At 36.0% G+C, this 18,594-nt stretch overlaps 2 protein-coding genes across 2 annotated transcripts; both read left to right on the top strand.

Annotated features, from left to right (window-relative positions):
• The first annotated feature begins 2,641 nt into the window (after window positions 1–2,641).
• On the top strand, window positions 2,642–3,586 carry LOC112667869 (olfactory receptor 52D1-like). The gene has a single exon (XM_025459926.3). The coding sequence runs from the start codon at window positions 2,642–2,644 to the stop codon at window positions 3,584–3,586; it is 945 nt and encodes a 314-aa protein (XP_025315711.1).
• A 9,903-nt stretch (window positions 3,587–13,489) lies between these two features.
• Window positions 13,490–14,434, top strand: LOC112667868 (olfactory receptor 52D1-like). Its single transcript, XM_025459925.1, has one exon. It carries the CDS (start codon window positions 13,490–13,492, stop codon window positions 14,432–14,434), a length of 945 nt encoding a protein of 314 aa, XP_025315710.1.
• The last annotated feature ends 4,160 nt before the right edge of the window (window positions 14,435–18,594 follow it).

Below are 18,594 nucleotides of genomic sequence, written 5' to 3'. Positions count from 1 at the left end.
TTCTTTACAATCTGCTCATCAGATAAATAATTCAAAAATCTATATCTGTACCGTTCAAGAGTTTTTCACAAGAGGAAAACACGGGGTTAGGAAGTGTTGAAGCCTAGGAAACAGTCCTTCAGTTAGGGATATTTGGAGAGTTTAAGTGTGTTTTCATGGTTCTGGTAAGCTTATGAAAGGATAACCATGTATGCTTTTTATGAGTACATACTGTATTTATGAGGATCTGTTTGAAACATAGGAAAAACAGATTTCCTCTTTAAGAGTTGATGTCAGTACTACTCAGTGTCAGTGCCTCCATGGGAGATGGGGGAGAACAGAAGACGAGTAAAGGAGGGTTTCTCTACAAGCAAACAATTTGCAGCAATCTAAGAGTCATTCTCTTCTTTAATCCTCCCAGCCCCTGTCTCCTCACTCATCCCTTTATCTGGGGATGTCCCCATGGCTTCTCTGTCATGGAGGCACATTTTTTTCCCGTGGAACTGTGAAAAGTATAAAGGTACTATCCTTTATTCAGTACTTGATATTTTGGACATCTTTTGACCAATTTAACAAGCCAGTAAATGACTGCTCTGCATGTATCAGAATGTGGTTTTCTGGATGAATAAATGAGGGAGCACCAGAAGGGTCCATCTCTATAGTGCTTAAGTCTGAAACACTGAGTATAGGAAGGTAATGAATGACTTTAAGATTAAGAAATATGTTGTTTCTGTGTGTGTGTGTGTGTGTGTGTGTGATCCTTATCAATATATGTTTTGGAAGAACATATAATATTTCTATTTAAAGGGTACATGATAGAAAAAAAAACAACAGGAAAAAAGGTGACATATACTATGCTTCATGTTAGTCACATATGGAGTGTGACAAATGAGATCTGGAAGGTATGAAATACATTATTCTTATTTAAGAAGCAATCCCAAAGATGTACATATCATGTTACCATTTAGAAATATTCCAAGTGATGTCACACTCTTACTACATGAAATCCTCCAAGTTTTTAGTTGTCCAAATTTAATAAGTAACTCTGAAAGCTTGAGTGGCTGGATTGTAACTTTCTTCCTCTTAAATCAGGAGAAGGGATCATTTATTTCTACCCCCTACATCACATAGTGTGTGGGTTGTACAATCTTCTGCCTAAAAGAATCCCTCCAATAACTCTATGAAAGTGTCACAAGGTTTCTGCTTGCTCATTTATACTTACTGAAGGGAAATACTGACTGAGAAATTAAAGAGGAAAATTGCAAGTCTTGCAACCCAAAAACAGTCTCTGGTTACCACTGTTATGGAAGCAACCCAAAGAAGTTAAAACCCAAAATGGCTTTGGGAGGCACTTCTACATTCTGAGGAGTAATATTCTGCATTATTCACCTTGGGGAATCTGAAGTATACTTTTTTGTAGAGTCTAACTTATCATTAGTCATAAATATACAGTTTAAATATTAACTGCACTTATCATATTTGAAACTGAATTTGACACTTGTAAAAGAATAACTATGTGAGAGATATAATTTTCAGACAGGAACTAATAGGAAGGAGGAGAAAGGAAAAATAAGCACAGTAATAAATGATAAGGAGAACTACAGTGAGCAGTAGATGAAAACATACCAAGTCAGGTTATGTACAACATACAATCGATGCAAAATTAGATCTTTTGCAGAAAGTTCTTAAGAAAACAAAGCAGAGGGGATCCCTGGGTGGCTCAGGGGTTTAGCATCCACCTTTGACGCAGGGCTTGATCCTGGAGTCCCGGTATTGAGTCCCACATCGGGCTCCCTGTACAGACCCTGCTTCTCCCTCTGCCTGTGTCTCTGCCTCTCTCTTTCTCTGTGTCTCTCATGAATAAAATAAATAAAATATTTTAAAAAAAGAAAATAAAGCAGAGAATTTTAGAATATTCTCAAGACTGTTGTTTATACATCTGATGTTTTTCTAAAACAGGCAGAAGAAAAGGGAAAATATGAAGAAGCTATTAATGTAGAGAAATTGTGCTTCAACTCCTACTACTTTCTCCTTTGTCATATAAGTTCCCCAAACATGTGCATTTTTGTCTGTTTCTTTGTGTTCCTGTTTCAGAACAGTTTTTCTTGCAATTTTCATTCCCAGAATGTGTAATATCTCAGGCTCTGTAGGCTTGAGCTCAGTCATTCAGATATCAACTTGAATATGGCATTCTCATCACCCACACATATCACTCATTGTCTATCATATTCTGATGTTTTCCTCATGGAGTGTAACCTCCAGGAGAGGATCTGATCTGTGCCTTACTTTACTCTCAGTGCCTGGACTGTGTTTTGTCATACCACAACAGCTTACTGAACAGTTGTTGAATTAAGTACGATTGAATAGACAAGGACTCTTTTATGGAAATGAACGGTTACAGAAACTTATATGCCCCTGTGAAAATATGAAATGATATATGAATTAGTCTTCTGTATTTTCAAGCACAGTATTTTATATGATGTTACAAATTTGATTATTCTGGTCCTAGTGAATTTAAATACACCTGATTATGAATTGGAATTGTTTTAAACATAAGGATCTTCTTGAACTGAATCTCCACATTTTGAGCACCTGGTTTGATAATCTGTCATAGCAGCTTCATCTTCGGAAGTAGTGACAAACAGCAAAGGGAAACAACATTATGCCTCCTCTCAACACCTCTCGTCCCTTTCCTGTCACCTTCTTGCTGATGGGCATCCCAGGACTAGAGCACCTGCATGTATGGATTGGGATCCCCTTCTGCTCCATGTACGTGGTGGCTGTGGTGGGGAATGTGACCATCCTGGCTGTGGTGAGGGCAGAGCGAAGTCTCCATGAGCCTATGTTCTTCTTTCTCTGCATGCTCTCCATCACCGACCTGGTCCTCTCCACATCCACGCTGCCCCGCATGCTCTGTCTCTTCTGGCTTGGAGCCCATGACATTGCCTTCGATGCCTGCCTAGCTCAAATGTTCTTCATTCATAGCTTTACTACCATGGAATCGGGCTTTTTCCTGGCCATGGCCTTTGACCGTTACGTGGCCATTTGTCATCCACTGCACCATACCACAATTCTCACCCATGCTCGCATCACCATAATGGGTATTATTGTGGTGATTCGGGGAGTGGCCTTCTTTTCCCCACATCCCATCCTCCTCAAACAGCTGCCCTACTGCAGAACACGAATCATTGCCCACACCTACTGTGAGTTCATGGCTGTAGTGAAGCTGGCATGTGTAGACACAGGAGCCACCACTCGTTATAGCCTCAGTGTGGCTTCTATCATTGGCTCGTGTGATGCCATTCTCACTGTTGTATCCTATGCCTTCATTCTCCACTCTGTGTTCAGCCTGCCATCCCGAGAAGCTGGCTTTAAGGCTTTGGGCACATGTGGATCACATGTCTGTGTTATTCTTGTGTTCTATTCCACAGCTGGTTTTTCCATTTTCACTCACCGTTTTGGGAAGAATGTGCCTGCACACATCCATATTTTTATTGCAAATATGTACCTTTTGGTGCCCCCTTTTCTCAACCCCATTGTGTATGGAGTAAGGACCAAGAAGATACGGGAGCATGTTCTTAGAGTGCTAAAGGTCAATGTTGCCTGATATCAGTTGGATCAATAAAAGAAGTGGTTCAAGATATATAGCAATACAAAGAGATGATGTAGGAAAATAATTAACTGTTCTCATTCCCACACGCTGAATTCCATTTACCACCTAAAAGTTATTATTTACCAGATGTCTAGAATTTCTAAGAATACTAACTCAACAGATTATTTTATCTTTCCCATTTAGTAAAAATTGGTGAATTTGTTCATTTTATTCTGAGTATGTATCTTTCAGAGGGCACTATAATAGAGAATAAATGAGTAGAAGGAGAAAAAAAACTATGTAGATACTTATAAAAGAAAGGAAGAGTTCCCTGAGATCTATATGCTGAATTTAATAGTCAGTTTGAAAGAATATTGAGCCAAGATAATGAATAGACTAATAATACACAGAGACTTAAAATGTAATTAAGAGGAAATGATCACCTAGTTAAGGAAAACAAAAACATACAAATAAGAATTAAATCCATAAACGTGTATTTGTGTGAAGGTGCCAACATTCATATTGGTAGATATTATATGATTTTATATTGGTAGAGCTTATATGATTTCTAGAGCAATTTTGATAGACAAAAATATGCTTCATAAAACAATATCCTGGATTCAACTGACTGCTAAAGTAGAGTATTTCAAATTTGATAGTTAGTAGTTAAAATTATCAGACCACCAGGCTGCTATGTGCATTGGATCTTCCTCATTGATGAGTTGACTTTGAACCCAGTACTAAGACACAAAATATGAAATCTCTTAACAAAGTAACGTTTTCCCCCTCTTTATTGCCCCAATACCTAAGACTAGCTTCTTTTTTCTTCATTTTCCTCATATTTCACTAGTTTAACCACTATGAGTTTAAGAACTAGGAGGTGTTTCTTTTCCTGGCAGCCATCTGATAAAGGATGTTTGATATTTGCACTGTGAAACTTTTCCTCACTCCTTGCTTATTAATCCTAGGAACTTACAACCATAGCTAAACACAAAGACTGATATCTCTGCATTCACCAATACTAACTATAAGTAGAGTATAAATGTTTCTATTTTGGAAAATTAGGTATATTTAGCATGATTCCCTTGACATAAGGGATTCAGAATTGGGATCAATTTGAGGGCTATACTAATAAATTCAATTTGAACATGGTAGGTTTGAGATTCACATAGAATACTGAATTGTATATGTCCTAAGGGAGAATATCTTAGTTAAGTAAATATTCACATGTCTTCAACATATAAGTGGTGATGATGGTCTGGTCTATTATGAGTAAATTCACTCAAGAAGCAATTGTATGATGAAGAAAATAGAAAATCTGAAAAATGCTGAATTTTTTTCTCCATGCCCATTTACCTACATTTGCCTGAGATATTCTTAGTTTATAGCTGTCGTGCTACGTTAATTACCAAATGTGCCCTTTTACAATATTTTCTTTATCCTCTCAGATAATGTGTGTTCCATTTGTCATTAAGACACCAATGATTGTTAAATTTTTAACACATTTTAGAGTATTGCATTTGTAATGTATGAATACATTTTTAAGGTGCAATAAAATACAGTGAAATTCGCAGACCTTAAAAGGACAGTTAAGTGAGCTTGAACAAATGTATGACCCAGGTAACCCAACCCAAAATCATAGTATAAGAAATTTTCACCCCTTCCCCAAAAAGGCTCCCCCTTTCTATCTTGAAAGTGCACTGTTGGGAAAATGTAGTTTATACAATAGGAGTACTTGTCTTATTCCTGTCAGTAGGACATCAATGACTCAAGTTACAATTTTAACACCTTTAGACTATTGCATTTAGTATGTATATAGGTTAGCAAGTCTTGTAATAGGGATTCAGAATAGATTTGTCCAATCATTATTGTCCATGACCATATCCACAGCTTCTGTATATGCTTGTTTATGCATGTGCCTGAAATACTTATTTTCATGAATCTGATGCACAGAGATTCTTTCCCTGTGGTTACTAAGCCTAGATTTTGTTGTATCAGATATATCTCATGGCCAGGACACCAAACTAAAAGGATCAGAAGCCCCTGGAGGGGATCTGTCATCAGAAGTCCTGTGTCAGTTGCCACATATTCTCATGAGGTATTATCTATTCCTGCCACCTTATAACCCTTTTACCCACAGAAAAACAAGTAATCAGGCATCTAGCTATTCTTTTAGCTCTCTGAGACCTGAGTGTATTTCATCCAAGAAAAGGAAATAACTGGAAATAACCAGGTGCATGGAGAGGAGTACAAGTCCCAAGCATTACTGTTTTACTTGGGTGTAGTAATAACTTGGTTCCAATAGAAATGTAGGAAGGATTATTTCAGTAGGTGAAAAATTCTGTAAGGATGGTAGTCTCAGGAACTTCCCTGGAGGCTGGCCTAAGAAATGTGTCCATGACATACGTTATAGGAGAGCTGTTGTGATGCTTAGACTGGGCTTCATAATATGGCAATAAATTGATTGGATCCATTATACCAAAAGTCCTACATCCACTTCCCTTAAAGTTGATCACAATTTCACAGATCATGTAATCATGTTCTAAGTAAACTTAGAGGATATTTTTAATCTTAGAATCCTAAGTTTTAAATTTATAATATTTGTGTCAATCAATTGCTTTCCAAATAACACAGTGGTTAAGTTTTGTATTTAGGAAACATTTCTAATAATTAATGTGTTTTTGAATCAAAATTAGCAACCATGAGTATGAATTGTCACCATATCTGAATTTCATTGTGTAATCAACGGGAGAAAGGATCACAGAAAAAGAGGAATTTGTGAACAGAACACAGTGAATACATAAAGGGGAAGGGAAAGAATATTCTGTGGTGAATTTCCATTATAAAGAGACTGGGGACATGATTGAGACTTTACTTATTGTAGTCTTTGGTTTTATTAATTTTTAGGAAAACTTATTTGTGCAATTACTGTATAGCTTTATATTTCAGTTTTTGCTACAGACTTAGGAAATGTTTTGCTTTAGGAATAATGTATCCTTTGAATATTTTTAGTTTGGAGAAGAATTATAAAATAAAGGAAAAAAACCAGAAAGAAAATTATGGTGATCAGCTGAAAATCTACCAACAAATTTCCATTCTATTGGAATACTCTTCGCAAAGTAACTTTTTAAAAATAGAGTCTTAACTTCAAAGGGAAATCTTTCATGTGGTATTATAATGGCCTTACATGATATAGATTATTTTAATATTTTTACAATGATAATGACTATATTTTGTGAATATACAATTGAAATATTTTATATTAAAAATTAAGCAACAAAATAAAAAAGAAGTCAAAATACTATTCTGAAAAAAAAACATAATGGGTATTTTGCGAATCTTTATTTAAAGACTTTAAAAACCTTTTTTAAAATTTCAATGTCATCCTAACCTCTGAGAAAAGATTCTAAATTAGCCTTTGTCTTTTTTGAAGAATCTTTGTCCCAACTGTAGTATGCAAACTAGTCTGAAGCCCTCCCTTTGTGAAATGATTTAATGTATTCATCAAACAAAATCAAGGAAATTCCAACTTTAGTAATAAAAGTAACTAGGAGTAACTGGGAGGAAAAAATTCTATTTTTCTTTTTTTTTTTTTTTTTTTTTTTTGGTGAATTACTTCTCTTCTGGGCAACCCGGGTGGCTCAGCGGTTTAGTGCTGCCTTCGGCCTAGGGTATGATCCTGGGGTCTCGGTATCGAGACCACACACTGCCTGTGTCTCTTCATCTGTGTGTGTGTGTGTGTGTGTGTGTGTGTGTGTGTGTGTGTGTGTCTCATGGGAAATAAATAAAATCTTTAAAAAAATTACTTCTCTTCTTAAGTTTTTGTTCTCAGAGCCTATAGGGGCAAAGAGAATCTTTATACCTTGTTTTTTTTTTTAATTTTATTTATTCATAGAGACAGAGAGAGAGAAGCAGAGACACGGGCAGAGGGAGAAGCAGGCTCCACACAGAGAGCCCAACGTGGGACTCGACCCAGGGTCTCCAAGATCATGCCCCAGGCTGCAGGTGGCGCTAAACCGCTGCCTCACTGGGGCTGCCCCGGCAAGGGAATCTTAAGCAGGCTCCACTCCCGTTGTGAGCCTTATGCAGGGCTCAGTCTCACAACCCAGAGATTATGATCTGAGCTGAAATTAAGAGTCAGAAGCCTAAAAGACTGAGCCACCCAGGCACCCCTACCTACTTCTGAAGTTAATTCAAATTCAGGATTAGCCATCAGTATGCTTTAATTTTCATGGGAACTACTAACAAATATTAGAAATATAGTTATTAAGTAAAGAGTAATGTGGAATAATAAAAATAATAAATATAGAAAAGAAAATTTAACTGACAACTTAAAATATAAAATCAAAATGGCAAAAGCAAATCAAGCATCTAAACAATTACTTTCAATGTCAAAGACTATAATTATAAATAAGATTTAATATATACTGTACAAAAGTAGTAAAAAGATCATGCAGAGATGTTGAAGTATATGAAGGGGGAAACCTAATACTATATAAACTTTTTAAGGATAGTAATATATTATTTTTCAGATCATAATTAGCACTTAACTCAGTACAGATATTCATTGGTATCTGTTCAAATTTATCCAAAATTATTTTGGAAGTGTGAGTTCTAAGGTGTTTCTTTGGTCACAAATGTTAAATAGGTCCCATACGTGGGACTTGCCATTTAAAAAATTTCACTTTTAATGTTTCATAGTATATCTTTGTTTATTATGTATGACCATGCTTAAAATGATGTGCTCTTTTTAATTTTATGTATTTAAAATGTACAGCTTGGTGATTTGATGTACATGTATATTGTGAAATAATTGCTACAAGCAGCTAATTAGCATTTCCATCACTTCACATATTTACCTTTCTTTTGTATGTGGTGAGAATACTTAGGATCTATCCTTTCAGCAGATCTCAAGAGTACAGTACAGTATTGTTATCCATAGCCATCGTGCTATATAGTAGATCTCACAATGTATTCATTTTGCATAACTGAAATTTTTTACCCCTTGACCAACATCTCTCCATTTTCCTTTTCCCTCGGCCCCTGGTAACTACCATTCTCTACTTTCATTTTATTTAACTTTATTGAGGAGTAATTGGCAAATATAATTGTATATATTTAAAGTGTTAACATGATTTGGTACATGTATACATTATGCAATGTTTAACAAGATGAAGATAACTAACACATCCAACACCTCACATAATTAATGTGTGTATATGTAGTGATCTTGAGTAGATCTTAAGATCTACTCTCAGTAAGTTTCAAGCCTATAATGCCATATTATTAACTATATTATTAAACATATTATTAACTATAGTCACCATGCTGTACATTAGATCCTCAGAACTTATTCTTCTTAGCTGAAACTTTGTACAATTTGACCTACTGCACCTGATTTTCCCTTCCCCTCTGCTTCTGGAAGCCACCATTGTATTTTCTATTTCTATTAAGTCAGCTTTTTTTTTTTTTTTTAGATTCCATACATGAATCTAAAAGTATTCATTGTTCTGGAACCTGCCATTTTGTTCTCATGAATAGTATCCTTGATACTCAGCATAAGTGGATATCCTTATTTTCAGTGCAAATTAGTAAAAATGTTACTATTTTAACATTCCTGTGCTACATAGGAGTTTATAATTCTTATTCACATCAATATTTTAGAAGAGAAATGTAAGAACTTTTTTTATTTTATTTTATTTTTGTCAGAACTTTTTAAACTGCAGATTTCCGAAGTGAAGCATTATTTGTCTTACAGATGACATTCTCATTATTATTTGATACATCAATATATTATCAGTGAACATGTTTCAGTAATAACCTGATGAGCACACTTCACATTATTCCAGAATCACATAGTACAGTGTTTCACAGTTCTTATTTTTTTTAAGATTTTTAATTTAATTTTTTTTTTTTTTTAATCGTGAGAGACACAGAGAGAGGCAAAGACATAGGCAGAGGGAGAAGCAGGCTTCCTGGGGGGAACCCTATGGGAGACATGACCTGGGCCAAAGACAGAAGCTCAACCACTGAACCACCCAGGCGTCCCTTCTAGGGTATTTTAAATGATTTATTCTTTCCTTTCATTCATTCAACCATTCAACAACATTTTAATATATCAATGGTACAAAATAAGATATAGTTTCCATTCTGTAAGTCCAGAGGGATCATTCATATCATCTTTATGAGATCAATGTCCCTAAGGTTATACAGATTATGACCTGCATGACTATATAATAAACACCTAGAGTAGCATCATAGTCATTTAATAGATATTTACTAATATGACAAATAAGAGAGTGGAAGAATACAAGATGCAATAGAAATGAAACGCTTAAACATAACTTTATTTTTAAAAAAATAAGTCTAGTGATACTCCTGGGGAACCTTAAAATGAGTAGGAAATGAGAAAGCATGGAGAGAGAGATGGAGAAAACTTTAGAGGCAGAAACAAAAACTTTGAAAGAGAATCTTAAAGGAAACATGAAAAATAAAGTCTAGTTTGGCTGAGACTCAAGGAAATTCAAAGGTGAGTTCTTTAGCACAAGATGATACCAAAAGGCTAACAGGGACCAAATTAGAAAGGCATTTGCTTTTGGCACTTTGCAAAGGCACTTTGGACATTGCATTTACTATTTTCTATAAGAGATAATATAGATCTTAATTCAGGCATACTTTATTTTCAAATCTTGGTGATATAGTAGTTAAGTGAATGAAACATGGAGCCAGAGATGTCTAGATTCAGATCCTGATGTTACTCTTCATTGACTATAAATTTTTACAGAAATTATTTAATGTCTCAGTCTCTCTGTTTCCTTATATGTTTAGTGATTATTTTCTGTTTCCAGAAGCTGTTTTGGAGATCAGTGGGAGAAGGAATTTTTATGCACAAAGTCTAGGTTCTAGAAAATGATGATCTCTCAGGGCATAAACATAATACTTTTCCTTAGTTCTGTGGTTTTATAATATTTTTCCTAATAAATTCTACAAATATATTCCATGTCAAAGCACTCAGCAGACCTTTGGGAAATAATAATGTTCTTTTTTATTATCCTAAGGGATAGTAAATAGTAATTGGTATACCTAAAAGTAATTTTGGTCTTGTAATTTGGGAAAAGGCCCTGTATCCCAGAGGACCACTGATTTCCCTGTAATCTACACCTTTAATCCAGTAGGATTTAGAGTTGGATGTAATTCCAGCTCATGTTCACTGAGCACACTTCTCTCCTAGAATCTACTCCCTATAGAAGCTGACTCTTTGGATGACTCTCAGCTTTCAATTTGAATGAGCCAAAGATAGAGATACAGGGCAGAGAAAGAGAGGAGAGGGCTACATTCAAACATCTGCATTTATAGAATTATGAAATCCTTGAAAAGGTAATGTTTACCTCTTTAATACACTTAGTAAAATTAAGAATAAGGTTATTTAAGTTAAGAATAAAGAATAAAATAAGAATCATAGACATGTGATATACTTAGAAGGAGGAATGGACTTTTTTTCCTCCATAGATGATATAAATACAGTTACTATTCATTAGCTCTAAAGTATAGGGAGCATAAGATCATAGATATTCCAAATTAAAATTAAAATAGCATTAAAACCTGATTGAACAGGACCAGGCTTTGAGGTCAGAGACAGTTGTGAGCAAAGAACAGCCAGTGTCCACTCACTCAACATTAGACATTGATCAGTCATGGCAACTCTTGTGGGAGGAAAAATATTTTGGGGTAAGGTTAAAACAGTCTGTTTATTGAAGTGATCAACTGGGCAAAAACAAGCCATAACTAACTTTTCTCTATATATCCTTTATTTTCGAAACACTACAGACCTTTACATCCTCTTAGTCACATTAACTACTGTAATATTTGGTGTACTTAATCCTCACACTAGTTAATCTGCACAGATAAGAGAGAGCACAAAGTATAGAAAGACTTCCACAGTAAAACTTTGTGGGACATAAAATTTTCTCCTAGTGGATTTTTTTAAAAGAAGAGAGCTGACATTTCTGTGTACTTAGATTTTGATTTCTAGCCTAATAATTCTCAGAAAAAAATGCAGGGTGTGTTTTAGTAGGTATAATAGCATTTTGTTTGTGCTTTAAAATATAAGTTTATTTAAATATATCCATGCATATTTGAAAGCACTTATTTGAGCATTAATGTGGTAAGCTTGAAGGAATCTTTATGTTGTATTCAAAAAATTAAAGAGTCCTGTGTATCTGCATCTCTGGCTATAGTATACCATAACTTATGACAACACAAGAGAAAACTTAGATGTACAAGACACTGCTTGTTCACCTGTTTAGGCATATGTGAGTACAGATATCTAGGTCTTCTCTCAATGAATTTTTAGTTGAAAAAGTGTTAGGGTCCAGTAGAGAATGTGCCTAGCTTTATATATTTCTTGGGAAGTGGAAATGTAAGTAATCAAGATCTTCAAGCCCTCAGATGAAGCAGTAATTAAATTGAAGTCCACTTTTCATTAGTTGCCCTATCTCTCTATACCTGGAGTCCTGTCTTACAATCATGGAAGTGCAAAGCAGTAAAAAGATCTACCAAAGAGCAAGGATATTTCTCTTGTCCTAACTCTGATATCTAGGTATTTTGTGGAAATCTCAATAAATGTCTCATTATTGGACTTTACTTACATCAAAATTATACTTCAGTTGTTTCTATGTAGATGTATGTATGTAGATAAATGCTTAATAATAATAAAAGAAATGCACTATAATGATTATTTTAAAGTGTTATCTGTAATAATACAATACAGATTATCAAGTTTAAATGAAGGGGCTAATTTTTTAGTCACTTGTCTAAAATCATCTTGAGAAATTTGAGTTAAAATCATGAAAAATATTAGTAGGTTATAGTTGATGACTTTAACATCTGTGACAAGAAATATTGAGTGTAATATTGTGAAAATAGTGTGAACTTGTCACTCATGCTGAGTTGTGTCAAAATTCTGGTGTCTTGGCACTCCTTCCGTTATGCCATTGCACTGTTAACACTCTGGGCTTCTATTTCCTAATTAGTAAAATGGGCAAAACAGTATTTAGTTTGCATTGCCCTCCCAACAAAAATAAACATTTATAAGGATTCCAAGATAATGCCTTTTTCTTGTTAGGATCAACAAAGTATTACATTTCTTCCATACTTCACATTAAAAAATGATACAAACTGAAATCACACTAATAGTGTATAAATCAAAAGAGATACCAAGTGCATGGATCTCTGTAATGACTGGTATGTTCAAATACAAATGATAAAAGTTCAGAATAGGATACAATGCATACAGAACAGAGAACCTACAGGAGGCATGAGTGTTAAACCCCAGACTTCTTGAAAACTATGCAGAAGACAAGTGAGTCTGTAACGCTCCAGTGGGAAGGCAGCTTCTATGACAGGACTAGAAAAACATGGAATTGACTGCCTGATAAATGAGTAACTATACTTGAGAAAAACTCAGACATCAGCTAGAAAAATATATTTCAGGATCACGTTAAGAAGGAAGTTGGCATAGATGAATTCTAAGATCTGTTTTCCCTATAATACCTGACATTGCTAATCTGGCCCTATGAGTGAGTCAGATGGGAAATTCAGGTGATATTGAATTTTCTTGCACAGAGATGTTTCAAAGTTGGGTTTTCGATGTTTTCTTTGGAACAAATTTGTGGAATTCATGACTTGTTTGAAAATAAGTGCTTTGTGTTGGGTTGCATAGCTTTGCCCAATGTCACTAAGCTTTTTTTTTTTTTTTTTTCCTCTAAATTACAACCTTGGTGTTTTCTAATGTGATGTTTTGGGGTCTTCTAGATTTGCTTTTCATTTGTTGCCAGATTTGGTTGTGATGAACTTGCCAGAAAACTTTTGCCCTAAAAAGGAGGATTACTTCCATAAAAGACAGAGAGCAATAGCACAATGGGACTAGCCAATAAATCTCAAACATCTCCAGACACCTTCTTGCTGATGGGCATCCCAGGACTAGAGCACCTGCATGTATGGATTGGGATCCCCTTCTGCTCCATGTACGTGGTGGCTGTGGTGGGGAATGTGACCATCCTGGCTGTGGTGAGGGCAGAGCGAAGTCTCCATGAGCCTATGTTCTTCTTTCTCTGCATGCTCTCCATCACCGACCTGGTCCTCTCCACATCCACGCTGCCCCGCATGCTCTGTCTCTTCTGGCTTGGAGCCCATGACATTGCCTTTGATGCCTGCCTGGCTCAAATGTTCTTCATTCATAGCTTTACTGCGATGGAATCGGGCTTTTTCCTAGCCATGGCCTTTGACCGTTATGTGGCCATTTGTCATCCACTGCGCCATACCACGATTCTCACCCATGCTCGCATTGCCAAAATGGGAGCTTCTGTGGTACTCCGGGGAGTGGCCTTCTTTTCCCCACATCCCATCCTGCTCAAACAGCTGCCCTACTGCAGAACACGAATCATTGCCCACACCTACTGTGAGTTCATGGCTGTGGTGAAGCTGGCGTGTGTGGACACAGGAGCTACCAAACGTTACAGCCTCAGTGTGGCCTCTGTCATTGGTTCCTGTGATGGCTTTTTCATCGCTGTCTCTTATGTCCTAATCCTCCGTGCAGTCTTTCGCCTTCCATCACGGGAAGCAAGTTTTAAAGCTCTAGGCACCTGTGGCTCCCATGTCTGTGTCATCCTTGTTTTCTACTCTACAGCTGTCTTTACCTTCCTCACTCACCGCTTTGGCCACAATGTGGCTCCCCAAATTCATATCTTTATTGCCAATATGTACCTCCTGGTACCACCTTTCCTTAATCCCATTGTTTATGGTATTAGGACCAAAAAAATTCGAGACCATGTCCTTAGTTCTCTAAAGGTAAAAGTCACTTGATTATCCTGAAATTGTTTGCAAAGATGATATCTATCATAATAGGAAGTATGGAAATAATTGATTCCATTTTTGTAACTGACATGAAAATCATCCCTCCCTCTGATATCAGATATTTTGGTGGGGAAGAGTGACCACATATAATAGAAATTCCCTAACTGTAATGAAACTAGAGGGCATGAGATATTTTGTGCACACCTGGATTGAAGGGAACTTACTCAAACCTTGTTGATTGGAAAAAGATTCCATTCTGCTTCTTTTTTTTTTTTTTCCATTTTTTTCCATTATCCTTCTTGCTGCTACTGATCTTCTGTGTTGTAACTGAGGCTAGCAGTTTCTTTTCACATAGGGAGTGATTAAAAACATGAAGAAACCCATGGAACCTCAGAAAATTCCATATGAAGTATCTGCAATTGAAAAATTAATGATCATGGGCAGCCCCAGTGGCGCAGCAGTTTAGCGCCGCCTGCAGCTTGAGGTGTGATCCTGGAGACCTAGAATCGAGTCCCATGTCCAGCTCCCTTCACGGAGCCTGCTTCTCCCTCTGCCTGTGTCTCTGCCTCTCTCTCTCTCTCTCTCTCTGAATAAATAAATAAATAAATCTTAAAAAAAAGAAAAATTAATGATCACTGTCAATATTCTACAGAAGAGGCAATATAACAGGGCTGGTGTCCTTTTAATACAACAAATAATTATGTTTTATTCACAAGAATGGACACATAGGACAAGTTGTCAAACAGAAATGTGGAAAAGTTCAATATTGCAATAATCAAGACCACAGAAGTTTAAACATTGTATCGCTCATGGAATATTGTGTCTCCACAAAGAATGACTTGTCCATGCTATTTTGTTACCTGGACTAACACTAATTATCTTTAAAAATATTCTCTTTACCTTCATCACAGAGTGTCCTGAAAATAGAAACAACATTATGCTTGATGCTACATACTTGGGAATTTTCCCAGAGTTTAGGAACAAGCCCACTGAGCTAGACTCAGCTATGCTGGTTTTCAGATATTATGTCCTTGCTAAAGAAGGGAATCTATTATTAAAATAACTCAATTTCCACAATAGCCAAACTGTGGAAGGAGCCTCGGTGTCCATCGAAAGATGAATGGATAAAGAAGATGTGGTCTATGTATACAATGGAATATTAGTCAGCCATTAGAAACGACAAATACCCACCATTTGCTTCAACGTGGATGGAACTGGAGGGTATTATGCTGAGTGAAGTAAGTCAATCCGAGAAGGACAAACATTATATGGTCTCATTCATTTGGGGAATATAAATAATAGTGAAAAGGAATAAAGGGAAAAGGAGAAAAAATGAGTGGGAAATATCAGGGAGGGAGACAGAACATGAGAGACTCCTAACTCTGGGAAATGAACAAGTGGTGGTAGAAAGGGAGGTAGGCGGGGGGGGGGGGGGTGACTGGGTGACGGGCACTGAGGGGGGCACTTGATATGGGATGAGCACTGGGTGTTATGCTATATGTTGGCAAATTGAACTCCAACTAAAAAAGTAAAAAAAAAAAAAAATGTAAAATAAAATAAAATAAAATAAAAACTCAATTTAATAAAAGTGATTATGCTACTAGTGATAATTAAAAATAAAATTATTAAAAATGATACAAGTATTTTATTGGAAAAAATATGAGTATTTTCTCTTTAAAAATATGACTCTTTCCTTCACTTCTTTGCTTATACAAAATGGAAATTACTCCAGAGTCAATAAATAATATCCTGAATTTCATTGAATTGATGTTCTCTTTTTGTGATTTGTTACTTGTAAAGTATTATTTGTGTCTTCTTTCTTTTCTCTGTAATTTCCTTCTATTTAGTATAAGAGATTCTTAGAGGTAAATATTGGGGCTGCTTCTCCCCATTCCTCTTCCTTAGACTCTACTAAAACATGATTGTTCAAGGTTTTATCATTTCCCAGTTGGGCTATTTCAACAGTTGCCACTGACATTTTCAAGGCATTAGCTTTTAATTACTATGCCCAACACACCCTTCACATTGAGATCATAGTTATCCTCCTAAAAGTTAAAAAACAAACAGAATTGATATGTCAGACCCATGGAAGCACCAGGATAGCAAAGCAAAGCTTAATGAAATTCTTTCTGCTATTTCTCATTCTTATATATCCCTTGAACTCATTGCCAGTTCATGAAGACTCCCACCTTCATTGAAATAATAGATCTTTGGGGTGCTTGAGTGGCTTAGTTGATTAAGCATCCAGCTCTTGATTTTGGTTCAGGTCATGGTCTCGGGGGCTCTGCATTCAGCAGGGAGTCTGCTTCTCTCTCTCTCTCTCTCTCTCTCTGCCCACTCCTCCAAAAAAAAAAATAAATAAATAAATCTTAAAAAAAAAACAGAAAACTCTCAAATAATAGGTCTCTCCATATCTTTATGTTTTGCTCAAAATATTTCTCTCTGACTCATCCTCTTTTTTACCTGGGAAGAGTTTAATTATCCTTCAAGATATAGGTCTTATTTAAACTCCCCTACTTTATCAGAAAGATTAAGTTTCTTTTCTTTTATTTTGCTTAAAATTTTATTTATGTATTTGACAGAGAGAGACAGAGAACACAAGCAGGGGCAGCAATAGGTAGAGGGAGAGGAAGAAGCAGGCTACCTGATGATCAGGGATCCTGATGCAGGGCTAGATCCCAGGATCCTGGGGAATCTTGATCCCAAACTCCTGGGATTAAGACCTGAGCTGAAGGCAGATGCTTAACCCATTGATCCACCCAGAAACCCCAGAAAGATTAAGTTTTTTCCCTCAGGGCAAACTAACTAAAAATTCTCCCTACCTTTATTGTAGAAAATGTCATGATACATTTTAGTTAAATTCTTAATATGCCTTTTGCCAAGTAAACTCAGTATGGTTTGAAGTTAAGTGCACTGGCTCTAGAAGCAGAGTGTCTGAGTTCATTATTCATCTCTTCCACTTTCTGCTTTTGTGTGCTCAAACAAGTTGCTGAAACTTTCCGGGCCTTGTTGTCAAAAATCAATAAAATAAGGATCATATGATTTCCTGCCTCAGAGAGCTTAAAGGATTAAATAAATGAAAACATATAAGACACTTACAATAGTGCCACACACACACACATATAAGACACTTATAATAGCATTTATTAGTTAACACATGGATTATCATAACAATTTTGTGTATTTATTATAAGTCAGACTTTGTAAGACATAGGTATACATTTGCATATATATGTGCATAATGCATAGCTCTATATATACACATGCAAATAAAATTTTATAATTATCACCATAATCACTGGATTGTTGGTCTTGATCTAACATGTAAGTAATTTAGATTCAGAGAGATTAAATAATATGCTCAATGTCATATATTGACTAAGTGGTAGTATCTGGATTTAAATAAAAATAAAAATAATTAATCCCATGTTTAAGTCCCCATTTACTTTTATTATTTATGTTTTAATTTAATTTATTTTTTTAAAGATTTGCTTATTTTAGAGTAGCAGAGGGAGAGAGGAGAATCTTTAAGCAGACTGTTCTCCATCACATGACCCATGCGATCGTGACCTGAGCAAAAAACAAAAGCTGATGCTCAGCCCACTGAGCCACCCAGGTGCTCCTTTTATTTTATTTTAAATTCTAGTATAGTTAATATGCAGAGTTATCTCAGTTTCAGGTGTACAATATAGTAATTAAACACTTCCATACATCACCCAGTGCTTAATTCTGAAGAATTAAGAAGGGTGGGCAAAACAAAGTCCACGTCTCAGGGACTTTACATTCTGGTGGAGGTGAAATAATCAAGTGATGCCCAAATGCATAATTACACTGGCTATTATGTGCTGTCAAGTGGAAACAAAGATGTCTAGTCTAGGGCAATCAAGGAAAGCTTCCCTAAAAATGACATTTACTTGAGTCCCAGAAGGCACATAAGCAGCTGAGAAAAGAGACAGAGGTCATGAAATGGGACTGGTGATGTTACAGGGAGAGAGAACAGGATGCGTGAACATGTGTGGATCTTAAGGTAGGAAAACTGGACCAGAATCCATTTTGTGGCTGGAGGACAGAGAAGGAGGTGAAAAGTGGGTGCCTCAGACTGGGACAGTAGCACGCAAAAGTGCATAGGCCATTTTTTGGGTTCTCAATTTTATCCTAAAAATAAGAGG

The sequence above is a fragment of the Canis lupus genome, chromosome 21 (genome assembly GCF_003254725.2).
Source record: "Canis lupus dingo isolate Sandy chromosome 21, ASM325472v2, whole genome shotgun sequence".
NCBI classification, from domain to species: domain Eukaryota; kingdom Metazoa; phylum Chordata; class Mammalia; order Carnivora; family Canidae; genus Canis; species Canis lupus.
Note: the sequence above shows the minus strand (reverse complement) of the source record. Positions and strands in the feature narration are given on the sequence as shown.

Coding starts and splice junctions, on each gene's coding strand:
- LOC112667868 (XM_025459925.1), top strand. CDS start 13,490: ATGGGACTAGCCAATAAATCTCAAACATCTCCAGACACCTTCTTGCTG.
- LOC112667869 (XM_025459926.3), top strand. CDS start 2,642: ATGCCTCCTCTCAACACCTCTCGTCCCTTTCCTGTCACCTTCTTGCTG.